Source organism: Pseudopipra pipra, chromosome 14, assembly GCF_036250125.1.
Source record: "Pseudopipra pipra isolate bDixPip1 chromosome 14, bDixPip1.hap1, whole genome shotgun sequence".
Taxonomy (NCBI): domain Eukaryota; kingdom Metazoa; phylum Chordata; class Aves; order Passeriformes; family Pipridae; genus Pseudopipra; species Pseudopipra pipra.
Window position 1 is genome coordinate 885582 of NC_087562.1, and position 20483 is coordinate 906064.

General features: G+C 45.2%; 1 protein-coding gene and 1 long non-coding RNA gene across 3 annotated transcripts in view; one reads left to right on the forward strand and one right to left on the reverse strand.

Annotated features, from left to right (window-relative positions):
* CBFB (core-binding factor subunit beta) overlaps nt 1-10155 on the reverse strand; it is a 39099-nt gene extending 28944 nt beyond the window's left edge. For both annotated transcript variants that reach the window (XM_064670639.1, XM_064670641.1), the window contains exons 1-3: nt 10022-10155; nt 9743-9829; nt 5278-5394 (exon numbers count right to left, since the gene is read on the reverse strand). In XM_064670639.1, coding sequence (XP_064526709.1) covers nt 5278-5394; nt 9743-9829; nt 10022-10099 — 282 coding nt within the window. In that variant the 5' untranslated portion in view covers nt 10100-10155. The remainder of the gene's footprint in view (nt 1-5277; nt 5395-9742; nt 9830-10021) is intronic.
* Nucleotides 10156-10502: 347 nt separating this feature from the next.
* Nucleotides 10503-14231, forward strand: LOC135421847 (uncharacterized). Its single transcript, XR_010434236.1, has 4 exons — nt 10503-10696; nt 12677-12903; nt 13572-13777; nt 14035-14231. It is a non-coding gene; the product is annotated as an uncharacterized LOC135421847 (long non-coding RNA).
* The last annotated feature ends 6252 nt before the right edge of the window (nt 14232-20483 follow it).

Below are 20483 nucleotides of genomic sequence, written 5' to 3' on the forward strand. Positions count from 1 at the left end.
GTTTAAGGCAAACAGAAAAAGTCTGAGAAAGATCAAAAGGAACGTGATGTGGGGTTTCTTCAGGGCAGCACCACTTCCCTTGGCCGGGCAGCAAAGGAGCTCGAGGGCCCTGAGCACAGACAGCCCAGCAGCTGAGGGGCCTCCACTGCCCACCTGCTGCTCCCCCAGAACAATCCTCCCAGCTACCACAAGGGTTTGGGGCTGTGGGGCCACCGGGTAGGCACGAGTAGGAGGATAGCAATTGTTTAAGGGTGCTCAGGAAAAGCACCAGTGAGATCTGCCCTGCCCCACGTTCCTGGGGTGAGCAGAAACTAAGAACATGATAAAAATCTAACCCCAAAACAGTGTTATCCTAACCCACCAGGGTATTAAAGGACCAGCTAAAAATCAGTCCAGGACTGTACAGACCTACCCAGTGAACCTCTCCTCACCTTCAGATCTGGAAACATCTCCTGTTCTGCAGGAGAAAGAGTTTATGAGCAGGACAGCTCCTTGGAAACAGAACAGCCACACATATTAAAAGGTGATCCACAGAGAACTACAAGATACTCCTTAAGGGCTGACAGTTGCTAGTGTTTTAACTGAGTTACATCTTACATGTCCATAAGTTCCACCACACACAAACAGCTCCATGAACTTTCCTTAGGTGATGCCCAGCTCCTCAGGGCTGCAGCACCTCTCCTGAAATGCTCTAAATCGAGACCTTCACAATAATTTGAAGGAGCATTAAATTACTACAAATAGAGCGATGAAATCTTGATAATTGTGAAGACCACAAGCATCTTACAGCTGAGATGGTTTGCCCTGTGTGGTGGCACACCACAGTGTGACCTTTAATTAATATATTATGGCTTTTTTTTTTTTATAAATCCCTACCATCAGACACCCTTTCCCACTGATATGGGAAAAGGTAAAATCCTTTTGTCCAGAGACTCAGTGAATTGCAGGGAACACATACAAGTAACTGCAAACTGTGAGAATATTTTAGATGATGACAATGCAAAAACCCCAAATACTACAGGACTGAAAATAGAGGGACTGGTGGAGTAGGGCTCATTAGCACTACAGAGAGGGCAAAACAAGAGCTGAAACTGTACATTGGCTTTCCAGGCAACCTCACCTTTTTTCAAAAAGTAAGCACACCTAAAGAAAGGAAAACAAAAGCTTTGTGAAAGACTTAATGTTACACCTAAATTCTTCAGAAAATGGTGATGACCAAAGAGATTAAAATAAAACTTCTGACTCAATACATCTTAGCACAGATGTTCAGGTATTTCTCATAAATTAGGCTTTCCCCTTCCAAGCAAATTCTACTACAAACACTCGTGATCCTGTGTTTGACTGGAAATTGCATTTGCTCAGGAAATGGAGCAGCCAATACACCACTCCAATAATCTGTTAATTGTGGACAAGTTAATCTGTGGGCAAGTCCTATCTATCAAACCTCTAGTGGGAAAACAAGACACAAGTGGAAAATTGATGCTGTTGCCTGCCATTTAAATATAGTTTTTATTTAAAAACTATTAAAATACAGTTTTTATTAAAATACAGCACCTTTCTCATGACACTTCTGCTACTGCTGTAACAGATTCACCCAAGCAGTTACCAACAACTTACAGCCAAATAAAGTTTCTCAGTTAGGACAAAAAAACTGCACGAGTAGAAACGTGCAGCATCTCCAAGAAGAAAACTGGAATTCTTTCGTTGTGGCTGGAACAAAGTTAATGGTTAATGAGTAGAAACCCCAGCTCACATGTGGCACAGCAGGCACTCTGAAGCAGTGCACATCTTGTCTGCTGTGCTCTCCTCCCGGGCTGCAGAGCTCAGAGCACATCTCCCTGCAGTGAGCGGGGAAGGCTCTGCTTTACCAGCAGCTGCCCCCAAGCAGCACAGGCAGGAAGCAAAGCTGCACTCGAGTGAGCTGGAGAACAGCATTATAAATGGTATTATAAAGGGGAGGGGAAGCAAAGCAACTTCACACACTTCATCAGTGACCGGTGTTTAAACGGCGAGACAGAATATCGGAGAACTGATGTTCTCTCAAGTAAGGGAGAGCAGAGCTGTACAAACAGCTTGAGGAACAAGTGAGAACCCAGGACATTTATCTTGCTGAGAGAAGGACACAAAATGAATCGTGCAAAGAAAGTTGTTCACACAGCTTTTAATAAAACAAAAGGGCTTTGGATAAAATTAGGTTTTAAGACGTGCTGAAGTCCACACACACACAGAGCTCAGCCTGAAGTTCATATAGCACCAGTATAAAACCGAAATAAAAATTAAAGAACTTCATTAACCACAATAAAACCAGCCTAAGTAATTAATGATACCGGAGATCCAAGGTGAAAACACAGCTCTCCATTTAATTGCAGGGTTTCATCATGTAAGATTTCAGGCAATACATTAGACTACTACACTGTCTACCTCTGAACTTCTTAACAACACCTATTCACTTATTCTTTAACCAAAAAAAAAACTAACCTGGACACTGGCTGACAACACAAAGGATCATGAAGCCTTTCATGGTTCAGTCCTCCAGAAATGGGACATACACTGAGTCTGACACACCCCCCACACACCCACAATCACAATGAAATACAATGTTCTATGATTTTTATGATCTAGGGACCTATTCTTAGTGCTGTGTTTTCTTTTGCCATGACAAACCTGAAAAATTGCTCAAATACACAATTAAATTTGCTGCAGGTCAAAGACAGCACAGAATGTTAAAGCTATCTCAAAAAAAATGTTAAACTTGGGTTTAAAATGAGTAGAAACATTAAGTGAACACTAAGCTATCCAATTCTTGGATTAATGAAGACAGGGTATCCACCAGAGGCCTACCCACCCCTTGTGAACATCAGATGCATCAAATTAAAAGGCAAATTAAGCATACAAAAAACCCCTTCAGTTAAGAAATACCAGACTGAAAAATCTCAAGCCTATGGAGTATGTATTTTCAGAATCCCAACTCTCACAAGGGTGTTGTTCCTTCCAAAATTCAATCATTTAAGCAGCAATTCTAGCAGATGCTGCATTGGTAGCTTTGTCAATGTGTGTACAAAACTGCTTAGGCACAATAGTGACATACTTTAAATCTGGATAAACTATTTTGGGCCATCATTTGCTTGGCCAAACACTGAAGCAGAATTCCAGAATAAAAATATTCTAGTGTTGGTAAGTTTTATCTACATTCTAGATCTCAAACTAATGCCTAAGATAATAATTAACTGACAGCTCCCCCCATAGCCTTTTTTTATTCATATAATTAAAAACATGCCTTGCTGGCATAAATCCAGTGATGAACAAACACACATTATGCACTGCCTCAAGAATCAAAGCTCATAAAACAATGTTGCACAGAGCTACAAAAAATCACATGGTCTTAAGAGACTGCTCGAGCCTATGAAAGAAATTCTTAATAAAGCCAAATGACAAAAATCTAGAGCACAAAATCTCAGACAATTGTCATGAAACACTGAACTGTTTCCGTTGATAACGTCAGAAACCCTCTCCCATTCTGCCCAGGCCGTGGGAGTGGCTCCCTTTCAGAGAAGTTCAGTTCTGTGCAGAGCAAGCCCTGCATTCATGTGTGATTTACCCAGCAAGGTCTGATTACAACCAGGGATCTGTGATTTGTTCATACCAGACTATAACATTATTCCCACTTATCAGTTTGTCCACCTCCAGCCTCATTCAGAAGATTTCTCCTAAAGGTTTTAGTGAGGCACTCTAAATTGACTGTAAACACACATAAAAGAGGGAGTGGCATTCACTAATGAGGCTCATGTTCTATTTTAATACACAGCACATCTACCACGCTCTTACATGATTAAGGCAACACAAGAAAATGGATGAAGTAGTTCAGTACTTCAAGGATTCATTCAGAGAAAACAAAGTTAAAAAAATCATAGGAGTAAATAAAATTAGTTTTGAACTGGCAAGAAGAGAGACTTCAGTCTTCTTACACATTACAAGAAAAATTCCTCATTCAATTGTGAGCCAGAATCAATATTTTTCAGTAAGAGCCAGATTCAATTCAGCTTCCTTAGCAAAGCAGCCAGTACCCAGACAGCCAGCTTCACTCCTTCTCCCCCAATTTGTCAAACTTCTGCAAGCCTCACAGGACTAAATGGAAAACAATTTTTTCCAAAAAAACTCATTAACTTGAATTCCAAATACCATAACTGCCCTCAGGAATTTTTTTTTCTTCCAATCAACTTTTCCCACTATAGGAAATATTTATCTTCCACCTAGAAGTATTTAAAAGACCCAATATGCCATTAAACCTGAATAGGCTTCAAGTATTTCCTCCAGCCTGGTAGGTTTGGTAGCATTAGCTGTTTCTTGTTATAAGGGTAGGTAAAAAAATTCAGGCAAATGAAGAATTTTGTAGTCCTTTAAAAGTCTTTAAAATCAAAAAATTATACAGAAATTAGCCTGAAAGAGAAAGGCTGTGAGGGCTTAAGTGCTGGTCCAAACCCACTGAGGTCTGCAGAAAGTCTCCTATCGAATTCAGTGATCTTTGGATTAGTCCCAAAGCACCTACAATAGCATAGATAAGAGGCAGTGTCTACTTTTTAAAGGTATGTTTTTCCTGTAAAACAAAACCAGCTGTAAGTGATTTCAGTAACTTTAGTCTGATGAGACAAAGCAAGGTTTCTGACTTTAAATCTAATACAGCTTCACAGTAACCATCACTGTCACCAGGGAATTCTAGCTTTCAATATCAGTCTATGGGACAACCACCCCAGAAAAGAGAGATTCAGAAATCAATTCTGAAAGTGATGCTGCTTCTGTGTTAGAGCTCATGGTGAAACTGAGAAAGAGATTCATCCCACTAAGAGCACACTGACTGCTTGCTTTATCAACAGGCAGCCAAAGACACAATGAAATAACCTGTTGAAAGTGCAAATGTAGCCTACCACAATTCATTGGACAAAGTCTAATTTCTGAACCACCTTAGAAGCGGCTGCACAACACCAAATTTAAATTGCTCCCCAAAATTTTATCCCAGCGCGGCAGCAGAACTAAAGTTCGTCCTTCAAAATAATAAAAAGCCACCAGTACTGGCCACATTTCCCTGCAGAAACATCAAGATGCTTTAAAACAGAGCAATGCCAGATTTTATCCTGCCAGCTTTCCCTTGCACTCCCGTCACCACCTACCTGCGTGGGGACGTGAAATACCAGGAATTCTGCACAACACGTGCAGTCCATACTAACAACAGCAGCAGCACAGCACACAAACTTCCTTCAGTCACATCAATTTCCCTCTTACCTTGCCTCCTTCTCTTTCAAAGTCGACATACTCCCGGGTCGGTGTCTGCCGCTGCTCCCCCTGCCAGCTGGCCGGAAAAAACTGGAGAGACAGATTGGTTCCTGTGGCCACAAAAGCCTTTTAGAAAAATCAATACAAACAGGATCAGGGAGCAAGACATTACATAAATTATGCAGGCAGTCATTTATTTTTACATCAGTTTATGTCTTAAGCCAGGCAGCATAGAGAATACTTAAAGTCAAAAACATGCACTCATCATTTTTCTTAAGTATTAAGTTACAAACATCTGATTCCATTTTGACAACATTTGCCATTGGCTGCTTCGGATATAAAATACAACATGGAATCAATACTTCTTTCAAATCAGTTTTGCTGACATTAGAATCTGTCCTTTCAGTTCTGTCTGGATACCCTGCACCAACTTAGTACCTGCAACGTTAAAAACTGCCCATGATTTTAGAGAGGTTGCCTATCTCTCAAAGAAGTACTGCTGAGGGAAAATTAACTCCCGAGACCTGAGACTAAGGAACAACTATTTTCAAAAGAAAATTACTTGTCTCCTTTCACAATCTACTTACACCTAGAGAAACACTTCACTGAAACGTAAAAACTCCTGTTTGATCATCTCCTGGCACGGCTCAGTCAAACCTCACAGGACCAAGTCCTCGTGCCACACTGAGGCACCCGTGAAATCCAGACCAGCACATGCTGGCAGGGAGAACAGGCAACTGTAGGAATTCTCAGCTGCAGCCCTTTGTGAAATCATTAAAGGGACCGACTTAATCGTAATACAAAAAGCACACGTTGCTTCCAAGCAAATAATTTTCTACGATTTCAAACGAAAATAGGCTTCAGTTTTCTTTATAGTTCTCTGTATTTATTTGCATATCTTAACTCCAAGCCATAAAGAGTACATCAATTTACAGACATGATGTGAAAAATTATTTTTGCAAGCAGAAGTTGGATTTGCAGTATTTATACTCTTCTCTGGTACAGGTGAGCACATCGTCCCCTAAGAACCAGAATACTCACACATGCTCCCAGAATATCACTCTACTCAAAATCCCAGGGTTAACTGTAATTTGTTGCAATCAAACAACTGTATTGATTACCATGATCACTTAGATTTAAATGGTCATTAATCTAGAACATAGTTCTTCTTAAAAGCTATACAACTACTACCCTAATAGCTGGAATTTCCTGAGAAGCAGATTTCTTTCAAGCAACCCAGAATTCAGGAACTTCATGGCATAACTGTACTGCTACCTATGACACAATAGCTCTACATGTTATTTAAGATAGTTCCAGTCATGGGCTGCAATGCAGTCTGCCACAGGATTAATACCTCCCACTTCCAAAGTAGCAGTGCTTTGTCTTGACTCTTTCCCCTCTGCCAAGGGAGGCTCATGCTCTGCAAGCAGGTCCCATTCCAGGCTATCCTCAATAACAGATTCTGTAAGTTTTCTTTGCTTGTTTGTTTGTTGTTTTAAACCTCCTGTAAGCATTTTCTCAATGTCATTGAAATTAACAAATGGGTCCTAGTAATACCAGGGGAATACTGCACTGGTACATTAATATTTGTTTGCCCTACGATACTCAAACACTTCAATCAATGAAATAGAAGCTTTACCAAGGATACACTTGCATAAATAGGAGGCATCCAAACTGCCAGGGCTGCAGACCATCACTGTCAGCCTGACTACCTTGTGCTGTCCCTTGGCCCCTCTGAGGGATTCTATTTACCTACCAACAAAATATCATCTCCAAATACTTGTGACTGTAAGTCTTCACCACTCAGTCTGTTCAAGAACTACCTTCCTACCTCCGAGCATCTTTAGCAAATACGTGTTTTATATTCCTCAATTTATGCACTTAAAATGCCAAAGAGTGAGATCTTTTGAGTGTAAACCAGCTGAGCACTGCAGCCCTACAGAGCACCCCAGTCCTGGTGCTGGCTCAGAAGGATTATTCTTGCCTTCTGGGAAAGCCAGCCAAGTGCCCCTGCCTCCCTGCTCCCACCCCTGTGTGTGCTAGAGGGCCAGGAAAAACCATTGAAAAAGAAGAGAAAAAAAAAGAAAACAAAAGTACCCAAATTCCACCTCCTCGTGGAGTCATGCAGGCAACATTTAAACCATAGGGTATTTAAAAAGCTACGTAGATATTTTTTCTCTGGATTTTTGAAGCCTGTTCCCTCCCTTGGAACAGATAAAACCATCCAGTTAAAATACTCATGGGCTTCTCAAATCAAATCATAGGTCAGTACTGAAAAACTTGAGAACAGACTCGCTTCTAACCACACAGGACCAACATTTTTCAAGTAACAAGCAAATTAAACTAAAAAAAAAAAAAAAGTCACACCACTAGTTTAGTTTTAAACTTGAAAGTAGGAAAATTATAATTTTCTATGCAGAGCCTTTTAAAGCCCAGTTTGAAAAGCTATCAGACATTTAAGTCCAAAATTTTGCAAAAAGCTTCTCAGGTACTCCAAGGGTGACCTGACCCACATGTAGACAACGTAAATACAAGCCCCTTCCAAGACAAACCAAACATGTGAAGGTATTTTCAAGTTATCAAAGCATTACCAGCAAACATGAAATCTTATTTAATATATTTCACAGTTACTTCTTGTAACAGTGGTAATTACTTTTTTTTATTCAATCAAGAGCTATTTGACAGACAGAGCCAACACCACACTGCCGGTTCTACATTAAACCCCTAAGCTGTTCTCTCTGCTTTTTTGTCTGCTTAAAAATATGTAAGGTCATTTGCAAAGGCTCCCTTTGGAGATAAAAGAATAAATCCTTGATGTCTGGAAAAACATTCAAGACTAAAAAAAAAAAAAAAATAATGTAAAATTACTAGCTCTTTTTAACATCAGTCATTACACACATTACATTTCTAAATAAACCTGACTACTCGCGCCCTGTTCACAAAACAAAACCAGATGTTTCAGATCAAGAAATATAGAGCCTGTTTTATAATTAAGTAGAAGTGAAAATATGTAGAACAGGCATCACTGGTTGCTTCCAAGGGCTGAAGCTGTGGTAGAAAAAGACAGCAGCAGGCTTAGAAGCACAAAGGTGAAACTACAGCGATTTCCTACTTATACAAATAGCTGCATAGGCTGCATTAGCAAGCTGATTTATAACCTACATGGGGGTTTTTTTGGGTTTTGTTTTTTTTTTAGGGAGGGATTCGAGTATATTATGCACTTTCACCCGTACAGGAATTTCCAATGCTAGCCAACTATGTCTTCCTTACCTACCTATTGTTTCCCTGGTGACTTCTTAAAGGAAGCAAACACGCACTACGAAAATTGAACGTAAAACAAACAGTAAAATTAAGAACCTGTCTACAGAGGGCCTCTCACAAGACAATATTACAGGTTCTAAGACCAGTGGTAACAAGCAGGGCTAAGATTCAGCTAAAATAAAGTTACTCAGTAAAAGGTAATCATGTTCTTGAGTGTGTATCCTTTTACTGACAAATGCAAATGATGAGATCAGCTAAAGTAATGGGTATTTAACTATTTTTGTTTGGAGTATAAGAGTAATTTCATTGTGTGTAAAAATAATTTCATTGTGAATTGACTAGCAATACATATACCATGTGAAATTAAAGAATGCTCATAAACCAAACTTGGTGAAAGTGGGGTTTATTTTCTATTTTACCTTGTCTTTCACTATATACTGTAAATGAAAAAGAGGTTACTTCTGCATTTTAATAGACAAGAGTTACAAACTTGACAATGCTATGAGCTACTGATCCTATAGAAGCAACCTACAGCAGATCAAATCAGGAAATACCGAGTCAGTTCTTGACTACTCCAAGCCATACTTCATCTCACTTCTTAATTCAGAAGAGAGCAGTCTGTAACTAACCTTAATGAATGAGAGAAACGGGGCTGAAGTTGCAAGTTTCAAAGCCTAATTCTAAAAGCATTTGATTTAGCTCACGAATACATCAAACAGCTCACCCAAGGCTTTTAGACATCGCCTTCTGAACAATGTTACTCATTTCTGAAGGCTACTGTTTCCGGAGGGGGGGGGGGGGGGGGGAAGAGAGAGAGAGGGGGCAAAAAAGCTGAATGTTGAAGTAAGCAGCTCGTAGCTGCAGCACGTGCCCCGGGAAGGAGCACAGCCGGGGGATCTCCCTCCCTCCCCTGTCACCCGGCGCTCCGGACGCGCTCCGTGCCCGCCGCGGAGCGAGCCGGCACCTGGGAGCGGAGCTGCTGCCGAGGCACACGAACGCTGCCTGCCGACGAACCCCTCCTGCCCCTCGCTGTTCGAAAGGCGGCCGGTGTCACCCCGCTCCCGGAGGAAAACTTTCCCCCCGTCCCGTCCCGTCCCACCCGGCCCCTCCGGCCCGGGCCCCGCGCAGCCCCGAAGGCTCCCGCAACTCCGGGCGAGCGGGGCCGGGCGCGGAGCGGCGGCGGGGCCCGGCCGGGCAGCGCGGCGCCACTTACGATCTCGGAGCGGCCGTCGCGGCAGGCGTTCTGGAAGCGGGCCTGCCTCTCCTCGTGCGGCCGGTCCCTGAAGCCGGTGTATTTAATCTGCGGGGAACAGGGCGCGCAATCAGAGGGGCCAGCCCCGGCGATAAGGGGGCAGCGGAGTGCACTGACTGCGCGTCCCCGCCCGGCTCCGCCGAGCCCCGGGGCTGCCCCGGCCCCTCCGCGGCCCGCGGAAACTTTCCCCGCGCAGGGAGGGAGGGAGGGAGGGAAGGGGGAGCCCCGCCGCCGCCTCACCTCGCACTCGCGGCTCAGCTTCCTGAAGAACTCCTCGTTCTCGAACTTGCTCCGCTGGTCGGGGACAACCCGCGGCATGGTGGTGGGGCCGCCGCCGCCGCCGGCTGCCCTCCTTCCTCTCCCTCCCTCCCTCCCGCCCGCCCCGCGCTGTCCCAGCCCCAGCGCTCGCCTCGCCCTTTGTTAGCCCCCGCCGGCGGCGCCCCCGCTCCCCTCCTCCCGTGCCTCCTCCTCCTCCTCCTCCCGCGGCGCACGCGGAGCAGCCGCAGCCGCCGGAGCCCGACGCTGCCGGAGCCCGACGCCGCCGCTCCCGCCCCCCGCCCGCTCCCTCCCTCCCTCCCCGCGCTCCGACTTCCTCCCGCTCCGGACTCGGCCCGAACAGCCGCGCCATTCACAACTCCGCGCCGCCGCCGCGCATGCGCCCCGCGCCCGGGCGGGGGGCGAGGGGCGGCGAGGGGCCCCCTCAGAGCCCGGGCGGGTCTCAGCTGAGGCTCCCGCCCCGCCGCGCTGCCCCGCGCCCTGCCCCGAGGGGAGCGGCCGCATCCCGCGCCCCGGGGGCGATGGGGCGCGCCCCCCTCCCGGCGGGGACCCGGCCGGGCCCCGCACCTGCCGCGGCGTGAGGGCGGGCGGTGGGCGCGCCGTGTCCCCCCCGCCGGGGCGGCCGTGAGGATGGAGCAGGTGGGGAGGGACAGCGCTGGCCTCGCACCGGCCTCCTCTGGCTCCCTCCCCCGGGTCAGCGAGGGCCGGCCCCGGGGGCAGCATAAAGCCTGGCGGACCCCCAGCGTGGTCCCAGAGCCCCAGGGATGGTCCCTGAGCCCCAAGGGTGGTCCCTGACCCCAGGGATGGTCCCTGCACCCCAAGGATGGTCCCTGAGCCCCAAGGGTGGTCCCTGACCCCAGGGATGGTCCCTGCACCCCAAGGGTGGTCTCTGAGCCCCAAGGGTGGTCCCAGAGCCCCAAGGGTGGTCCCAGAGCCCCAGGGATGGTCCCAGAGCCCCAAGGGTGGTCCCAGAGCCCCAGGGATGGTCCCAGAGCCCCAAGTGTGGTCCCAGAGCCCCAGGGGTGATCCCTGACCCCACTGCTGTCAGAGGACACAGGCTGCTCTCCGGCTGCCACCCCAAACACGGTGCCCCAGCCCCTTTGCCTGCCCGGTGGCCGCTGTGGAGCCCCACACTGGGTTGTTCCCGAGGGGAACAGGAGCACCCACCGCCACCTCAGGAAGCCCAGCAGGGCTGCTCACTGTCTTTGAAGTTGTGGTGTCAGCTCAGAGAAAAAAAAAACAGCACTTTGCTTCCCCAGCTCTTGGAAAGCTCACTTTCATGCTAAAAACACAGCAGCCTGAACTTTTGATTCTTCATCTTCACAAATATCCATTTTACTGGAGCCAATTCAATCATGAAGCACAGCAGGACATACATCACGTGTCCCTAAATCCATTTTTTCATACATACCCCAGTTATACCCCAATAGCTCATTGCAGCTACAGCTTCCTTGTGAAGGGAAGTGGAGGGGCAAGCAGTGATCTCTGTGGTGACCAGTGAGAGGACCAAGGGGAACGGCCTTACACTGTGTCAGGGAGGTTTAGGTTGGATCTCAGGAAAAGGTTCTTCCCCCAGAGGGTGGCCGGGCACTGCCCAGGCTCCCCAGGGCAGCGGGCACAGCACCAAGGCTGCCAGAGCTCCAGGAGGGTTTGGACAATGCTCAGCCACTGAGATAGGCACGATTCCTGGGGCTGTCCCACACAGGGGTAAGAGTTGGACTCAGTGATCCTTGTAGGTCTGTTCCAACTCTGATTTTTTCCCTGCAATCACTCCTCCGGGTTTTTAACAGCTCTGAAGCATCATAAGAATGGCTGCACGAGCCAAAAAGCTGTTGGATTATTGCAATACCTATTGCCAACATAAAAATATTAGAGTGTATTAGATCTTTTGATAAAGAAATGAGGCTTTCTAATCTCTCAGTATTACAATCTTAACGTTACACGTAGTCATGCAAATTGAAGAGGGCAATGCTAAGGTTAGCCAGAAGGCATGATTTGAATGAAGTATGAGCAAATTAATTAAAAAAATGAGGGAAGTGTCTGTATCCCCTAACTAATTATATACAGACTTCATAAAAACAAACTTTAGACTTTTTTTCTAAATGTAGAAAATATGCTTAATACATTTCTGATCAATAGGAACTGCAGATTTAGGCAATAACTCTGTACGTGTTCAAGCTGTATCTTCTGATTTTTGGTATGTTACTGTAATGCAGATATATGGGTAAATTCAGAAGTTAAAAGCACTAAAAGAACTGTTATAAAAGGTTTTTTCGATAGTAACCAAATCTGAAAAGAAAATACACTGAGATTGAAAACATAAAATGTTATGTATTATCTTGATTCATTTAGATTAATACCAACCCTTAAGCAAAATTCTCGTGAATGTCAGGCACATTTAAAAGGTCCCAAAATAAGACATTTAAAAAAAAATCCATATCACTATTCATCTTACAACGAGATCAATACCAAGAGCATAGGCCTGCAGGAGAACTGCCAAGTTCATAAGGCAGAAATCTGCTCTCTTAACCTCCAATAATCTTTCACTACTTGCTAGTACCTCACCCAGTTCCACCTCCTCACCCCCCAAAACTGACTCTGCCTTCTTCCAAACTACAGTTTGCAAAAAAAATTACCAAAATCAAAAGCAAGACGAGTGGTTGTAAAGCCCTGGAATGAAAACAGGAGACAATATCACCCAGTAAGTTTGGTGTTCTGACCTTGGCATATATTTTTCAAGACTTTGGAAACAAGATCAAGTTTGTCTGCTTTCCCCCACGCAGCTCTTTGTTTAATATTTGTCATCCCACAGTTTTCATCTTTCCAAAATTTTTATTTTAAATAAGGTGAGTCACTATTATCAGAAAGTCTGATAAAGTAAGAGATCAGACACTGCCTCTGTTTGTTGCCTCAGTTAGGCTGATGCAGAAACAGGATAGCTGGAATGGATGACACTGAACATAGTGGCACAGGATCATATTATTCTTCTGAATTCATCCACTTTCTCTACAGTAAGCTGACCCTCACAAAACAAAAAGAGCTTTTGCTCTGAAGAATACCCTTTTAGCAAAGGGAACTGATTTCTGTATATTGTAACAGATATATCTGTGAGGAAACTATTATTTTAGGCCTGTTTTCCCATCAAGGAAAGCTACAAAATCACACCAAATCCTCCTTTCTCTGCCCCACGCACCCCCCAACATTTCACAAGGCAATTCAGGCCTTAAACACAGAGAAGTTCCTATTGTTTTGTTCCCAGCTAGACAGAGGAGAGGCACACAAATTAATGTCTTTGCTGCAAGAAAGGCTAGATGATAATTTGCACAGTTATTTACCCTGTTTGGCCAGTCACTGGCCAGTGGCCAGACAGTCAGCACAGATCAGAGGCAGCTCTGCAGGTGGCACTGGGGGACATGAGAGGGAAGGCCCAGGTTATGGTGCTGCAGGTGGGATACAATCTCAGGGGAATTCTGCAGCTCACCAAACATTTTTATTTTTTTTTCTTTGCTTTTAGCACTATATCATCAACACCCCAAAACAAGCTAGAACCTTTTTCCTTGTGCGTAACCAAATGGGACTGCTTCCCAAAGGCAGCTGGGGGGTATCTCTGCAAACCATTTCGGTGCGGTTCGGGCTGCTCAGATGGTGGGAGACTCAGCTTAGCCTGCAAATCACTGGGCTTTGATTCACAAGAACTTGGGCTATTCATCAGTCCTCTGGGTGAGTCACCTCCAGAAAACAGAAATGGTCAAGCTTGTAGACACGCTGCTTTCAGAGCGAATTCTCAGAACAGACCCCTTTCCAAAATAAGATCTAACATGTTTACAGCACATTGATAATTGAGACAGAAGGCTACTGAAAGATTTGCAGATGGAATGTTTTTGAGAAAGGGAGCTTTCTTCAAGTGCCAAGTCCTGTTATGTACTGTTCTTTCCAACCTTCCCTACCACGTCTTTAAAACCTCTGGTTTTCCCTAGGTAGCAGCATTTGATGAACAACTGCATGGCACCAGTGTTATATTGTTCTCTAGACTCCACGTGTGAGACAGTAATAAGCCAGACTCCTGTGTATCCATTGATCTATGGCAGCTGCAGTATAATCAAACACCAGCATTATGTATGTACAAGCTACTCTGTGATTATAGATCCATTAATAAACTGTTTGCAAGATATAATTATGCACATTAGGTGTGAAATGCAATCCACTTACGCAAGGTCTGTGCTTATGGGCTCCACGAAATTCTGGGGGGAGGGGGAGAAACTGAGCAGATTAATTGACTTCTTTCCCCCAGACTAATTTAATTTCCCTACTACTACAACTGATGCTCCCAGCTAGAATATCCTCACTGAAGTCACCCCCCTGGTGCTGTGGGTTATTGCTGATCTGCTCACGGACCCAGAGTCACATGCAGAAACCATCCTGAAAGGCTGCAACTCGCCCCCGGAGCAGCCTTTCATGTCTAGCCCACAGACATCAGCACAAAGATCTATCTTATCTCAGGACTCCCAAAACAACCCAGATGAGGGATATGGGCAATGCAGAGGACCACGAGCTATCAGAATTGGTTCGTGCCTGTGGAAGCACTTCATGCAGAGATGGATGCAGGGACTCCAAAGGCAACAACGTGCAGCTTTCAGGACTTGGCCAAGTCCAGAGCTGATACCTAAACATCTTACTTAGCACACAGAGAGAGATAAGAGCCATACCACAACAGTTAAACAAAACAAGTGTATAATTTTGCATTCTGAGTGGGAAGCTGCCTAGCAGTTAAAAAACGCCAAGCACGGCAGGTATGAGGGAGGAAGCAGCACCTCCTGTCTCTGCTCTCGAAACCAGGCTACGAGATGGATGCAGCTCTTCACTCCAGATACCAAAGCTGAAACCTTTTTCCCAAAACAATATGCCTGCAGGTGCTACTTGAAATAAGTGAATGGGACTCTCCCTTATCAAAACATCTCTCCTGCCTGCCTTTGTTGTTCCCAAGCATTTGGAGTACTCAGCAAGGACACAGAAGACCCTTCCCACACTGAAGCTGTTGAAACCCAAATTCCCAGCCTCCACAGTGACCACCAGAGTCACCAGGACTCTCATACTGGAGAAGCTGTGTCCACATCTCTGCTTCAACATGGGTTACTACCACAGTGCAACAAAATACCTGGCTCTTCGTGCTCAGGCCTGAAGTAAAAGCCAGTAAATACAGCCATCCTTTCTCAGCTGGGTGATTTGGACACCCTGGGCTCTTTCTGCTCATAAGCACTGGCAGTTTAACAGCATGCTTCACAAAGGAATAGCCTTTGTTTCAACAAATTACATGTGCAGCTTATCCCACAAAAGCATGGGCTGTACAGCCTGACACTTGCATGCCAGCAACTACTCATAAAAAGGTCATGGATGTGCAAATAGGAAAGTACAGTGTGATACAGGTACAGGAGTCTGGTGCAACAAAGGCAGCCTGTGATCATTGAGCTTGGCACACAGCATCTTAATTAATTGAAAATCTGTTTAAATTCATTTAATTAACCAATGGAATACAGATTTTTTTTCTGGAAAACCAACCTGAACTGAAACTCAAGGATGTTAGAACCAATTATTCCTCCAAATGATGTAATGGAGTGAACTACACAATTGTTAGAGAACCAAACCAGATTATCCCAGAAGGCTACTTGACTTACATACTGGTTATTTGGGACAATGGGACAATGATGATTATTGCAGTAGGTATACATTCCATGATTTTGTACTACCCTTGCATGTTTTGGCAATGGAACTATGAAGGTTTTATATTAACCCCCTTCTTTTTTTCATTTTACCAATTGCAGCACAAACTGTTAAAAGAAATACTTGAACTCAAGAGTCTCCATTGTCTGGCAAACAGAGGCCAGGACTGGGTGCCTCTTCCAGCCTTGCCTGTGGCCTGCTAAGTGATTTTGGGCACATGGCTTCACCTCTAATGCCTCAATTCACCCACTTATCAAGTGACTTGAGATCTCCAGATGATGATCTTGAGATCCCTATGTAAAGAACTATCATTATCCCTAATGTTGAGCAATGAGGAGAAAGTTTAACTGAGCACAAGCTGTGACTCACACAAGCCTAAATACATAAAAGGAAATGTTTAAAAACTGCCTTTGTGAAATTATGTCTGAAGATGCCATTATCAGTATACAGCCAGTGCTAATGGCAGGCATAGCTTTTCCTGTGTTATCCACTGTGCTATCAGCCACACTGTCTCCTCACACTGCATTTCACAATCCATTACAAACTTAGGATCATCCAATAGTTTGGATTGGAAGGGACCTTTAAAGGCCATCTAGTTCAACCCCCCTGCAATGAGCAGGGACATCTTCAACTAGACCAGGTTGCTCAGAACCCCATCCAACCTGACCTTGAATTTTTCCAGAAGTGAAGATCCATCATCCACCATCTCTCTGGACAACCTGTGCCAATACTCCCCACCTCATTGTAACAAATTTCTTCCTTATATCCAATCTGAATCGACCTTCTATTTGTTTAAATCCATTACCTCTCACCCTATTGCAACAGGCCCTGCTAAAACATTTGTGCCCAACTTTCTTATAAGCCCTTTAAGTACTGAAAGGCTGCAATAAGGTCTCCCTGGAGCCTTCTCTTCTTCAGGCTGAACAATCCCAGCTCCCAGCCTGTCTTCATTGGAGAGGTGCTCCAGCCTCTGATCATCTTCACATCCTCCTCTGGACTTGCTCCAAGTGGTCCATGTCCTTCCTGTGCTGGGACCCCCAGAGCTGGAGGTGGTAATCCAGGTGGGGTCTCACCAGAGCAGCAAAAAGGGACAAAACCGCCTCCCTTGAACTCCTTCCAAAGCACATGCATGTTTCAACGGGTGGCATGAGACAGTGGAGTGCCTTTTATACATTTTAAAAAACATCAAGCACAATCAGACATGAAAGGGCCAGACAAGAGCTGTAATCTTGTAGCTGTTCTGAAAGTCCCTGCAGATTTTCAGATCTCAAGGGCCTCCAGGAAGCAACATGAGAATGGACAGTGCAGACAGTTTCAGTTCCTCAGGCCCAGCACAGGTCAGCTGTAGGATTTGGGCAGCTCAGAGTGGAAATGAACCTGCCCACCCAGGATATCTGAAATTTTCTTACAGATGAAAGAATGAGGGTGACACTAAATGGCCACAAGCAGAGTCCCTGTCTAAAAGATAATCAAAATACACACATGCTCTAGTAGCCTCCACCAGCTGAACTGATCTGACAACCTAAATGCAACATCATCACTCTGGATTAATTATATTTGCTCCTCTTCTGTTTCCAGTCTTCAGGGGGTCTTGGGCTTTGGTTTTGTGTTGGGTTTCCCCCCTCCTGTTACACACACAGTGCTGTTGACACTGGTTGACATAAACGAAGGTGGTGGCTGATGTGAGAGAGGAGCTTGTGTCCTGCATTGTTATCTGGTCCTGCAGCCTCCCCTCCTTGTTCCTGCATGAGCAGCACAGGCCATGGTGGGATTCCAAGCATGGAAACAAAGCACTTGTAGGGATGGCTGTTCGTGGGTTTGAGATCATGGGGCAGAAAGCTAAACAGTGACTCAAAGCCCCGTTCTGGTTTCACATGTGAATGTTTATCACTGAGCAAGCTGTGTTATAGTCTGTCATGCTTTTGATTATACTCAGTACAGCAGTTAGAGGTGATTCAGTCTTGGTACAGATAATGTCCAAGTGATTTTTCAGCTTCTAAAGAGATTACTCTTGCAGGCTTTGAGCTATAATTCTTTCCTCTTACAGCTCCAGTGATGGAAAGAAATTGCTTTTGTGAAGCTTTTTTTACCTTCTCTTTCTAAAAGTTTTCCTGAAGATTCTGTAAGTCAGAGTTTGTCTCCTGTCAGTCATCCTAGTCACTCACACTTCATCCACATGACCAACTTTAAATTTGCCTCATAAAAGGCAGCAAAATGTCGACTTTTAAACCATTGGATTATTCTAAAAATCTTGTTCTGACCTAAAGAATTAATTTAATTCTCAAGCTGAACATTTCAGAACTGAGCAGAGGAGTTCTTCTATCTTGTTACTCACTAACCACATCAAAACTTCACATTTCCATACACCTCACACACCAGGCTGCCACGTCTCACTGTAACAAATGGATTGGCAGCTGGTTTACTGTGCTTTCAGAGAAATCAGGGGTCCACTCAGAACACAGAGGCTGGGAGACAAAGCTGTGAAGACTGTTGCCTGATTAGACATTCAAGGCTGGGGAGAGCTGCCACCGTTTACAGATGGATCACTGAGAGGTGAAGGCTCTTGCTGAGGCTGATCCTGGAAATTAGCAATATTTAAATTTACATCTCAAACCGAGTCCGCAAGGAAACATTCCTCCTTATCAGCACATTCCATCGTGGGCAGGTTTGGAGCACTCTGGCACAGGGGGTGTCCACCGACCGCTGCTTTCATTATGGAGCTCGTAAAGTTAAAAAAAAATCCCTGGCTGCTGCTTCGGGGTGCTGCTGCATCGTGCTGGTCTCCTGTCAGAAAGCAAAGCAGAGCCCATTTCTGGGGCGTGTGCTGCCGAGGGAGCTGCCTTTTCACCTGCTTTTCATACAGAGCCCTTATTGTTTTTGTTCGCATTGATCTTATCCTCGGAGAGCTTGGAAGGCATTTCAAAAAGGCAGGGTGGTGTTGACAGTAACTTTGTTTTCCTGCTTCTCCTCTGTTGCTGGAGCTATTTGTTTTCACTGACTAGGAATTAGGATGGCCCCAGCCTTCCACCCTGATCCAAACGGGCGTGCCCCGGGTCAAAACGAAGCTCGTAGACTTTGCCCTGACTTCGTAAGGGCACCGAAATTTCCCCCCTGCAGATTTCATTGCACGTTCCAGGTTGAAGGGTATATTTACAACAGCCTTCTTCATGTCCCGAGACAGACTCCTCAGCACACTCTACCACAGGATTGTCCTATTAGATGTGGATTTTCCCCCTCTTCAAGTCTTTAGCATTGCAATTTGCTGCATTTCTGTGCTTCTCTCCCCCTGCTCAGAGCTGTGCTTACCAAGAGGAAGGAGACCAGCAAGACATCTACGAGCCAATGCTACAGAAGCAGCAAAAGAATCGAGGCACGAGAGTGGCAAAGGTTGTTCTTCACCTCTCAGTCACCTTTGTGGTCTCTGTTAGCAGTTCAGCCTTTGTAGATGTCCAGTTAAGCTTGAGACTGACCCACAGAACAAGGAGAAACAAAGGTCACTTCCAGTTTCACCAGAAAGAAATTCCAGTGGCTACTCCAACCCCATAATCCAGCCATGATTAATGTGTATCGAAGGCAGATCTGGTTTCATCAGAGATCTTAGATTTTGAACAGTCTTAACTGTTCGGGGGAAAGAAAAAACCCCAACAAACCATGCTGAAAAGAAAAGGAGGAAAAATACATCTCAAATACATATCTGGATCTTGTCACAGGGGTGTTAACACATGACAATGTCTTCCACAAACACAGGCTGCTCTGCAGAGCACTAAAACAAAGGTAGGGAGACTTCCTCAGGATCTGCACCTCCATTCTCCCCTTTCACCCCTGCCACGTGATTTCAAGGCTTTTGAAGGAATTTCTGAAACAAGCTTTCCCTTCCACGCTCAAATTCGCTTGCATTTGACCTGCAGACTCAACAATTCGTGGTGCAGGAGAACAGAAAAGAGGGAAAAAAGGCACACAGGTGTAGGGAGCTCCCTCACCTTGCCTTACTGTGAGTCCAGCATCCAACTAAGCTTGTGCAGGGGGAGACTCTTTTGGATGGACAGTTCTTTCAGGATGAGAAGAGTGACTCCTGAACCTCTTGCAAGAAACATCTCAGTATGAACTGAGACTCCCAGGCTGGAGCTAGACCAACCAACCTGTGTCCACCATGGAGAGCTGTCATTCTGGGGGGTTAGCACCTGGCTGGGTGATCCTCAGGTCACAGCCCCTCCCTCAGATTTCAGATCAGAGCACTCAAGGTTTCCAAATATAGTCCCACCCCAGTTCTCCTGTTCAGCAGTGTCTGAATGTTCTCCTAATGCAGCAGCATCATTCTCTAACCTCGTTCTCAGAAACAGCTGAGATTTTTGGCTGCATTTTAAAACAAAAAGGCAAAGAGGAGGAAAAAAGCAGGGGGTGGAAAAGAGCTTGAGGGAAATGCCTGGCATGGAAAGGCTTTAGCCTAAATAGCTGAGCTTTGGCAAAGCTGTAAGTAGTCAGACTGCTTCTTAGAATGAAACCACCCGACACACTCGATCAGTACAAACCCACTCACAAAACCCAGACACCTCCTGTATCTACAGAAACCTGCACTCCACAGCAGATAGGGGAAGCACTAATGAATGGGTTCAAATCACAGCAGCAAGATCAAGATGAGGTAACAGGAGAATATTTACCTGTAAAGATAACTTGAATCCCGGGATAGGTTTCCCAGGAGAACTGAGTT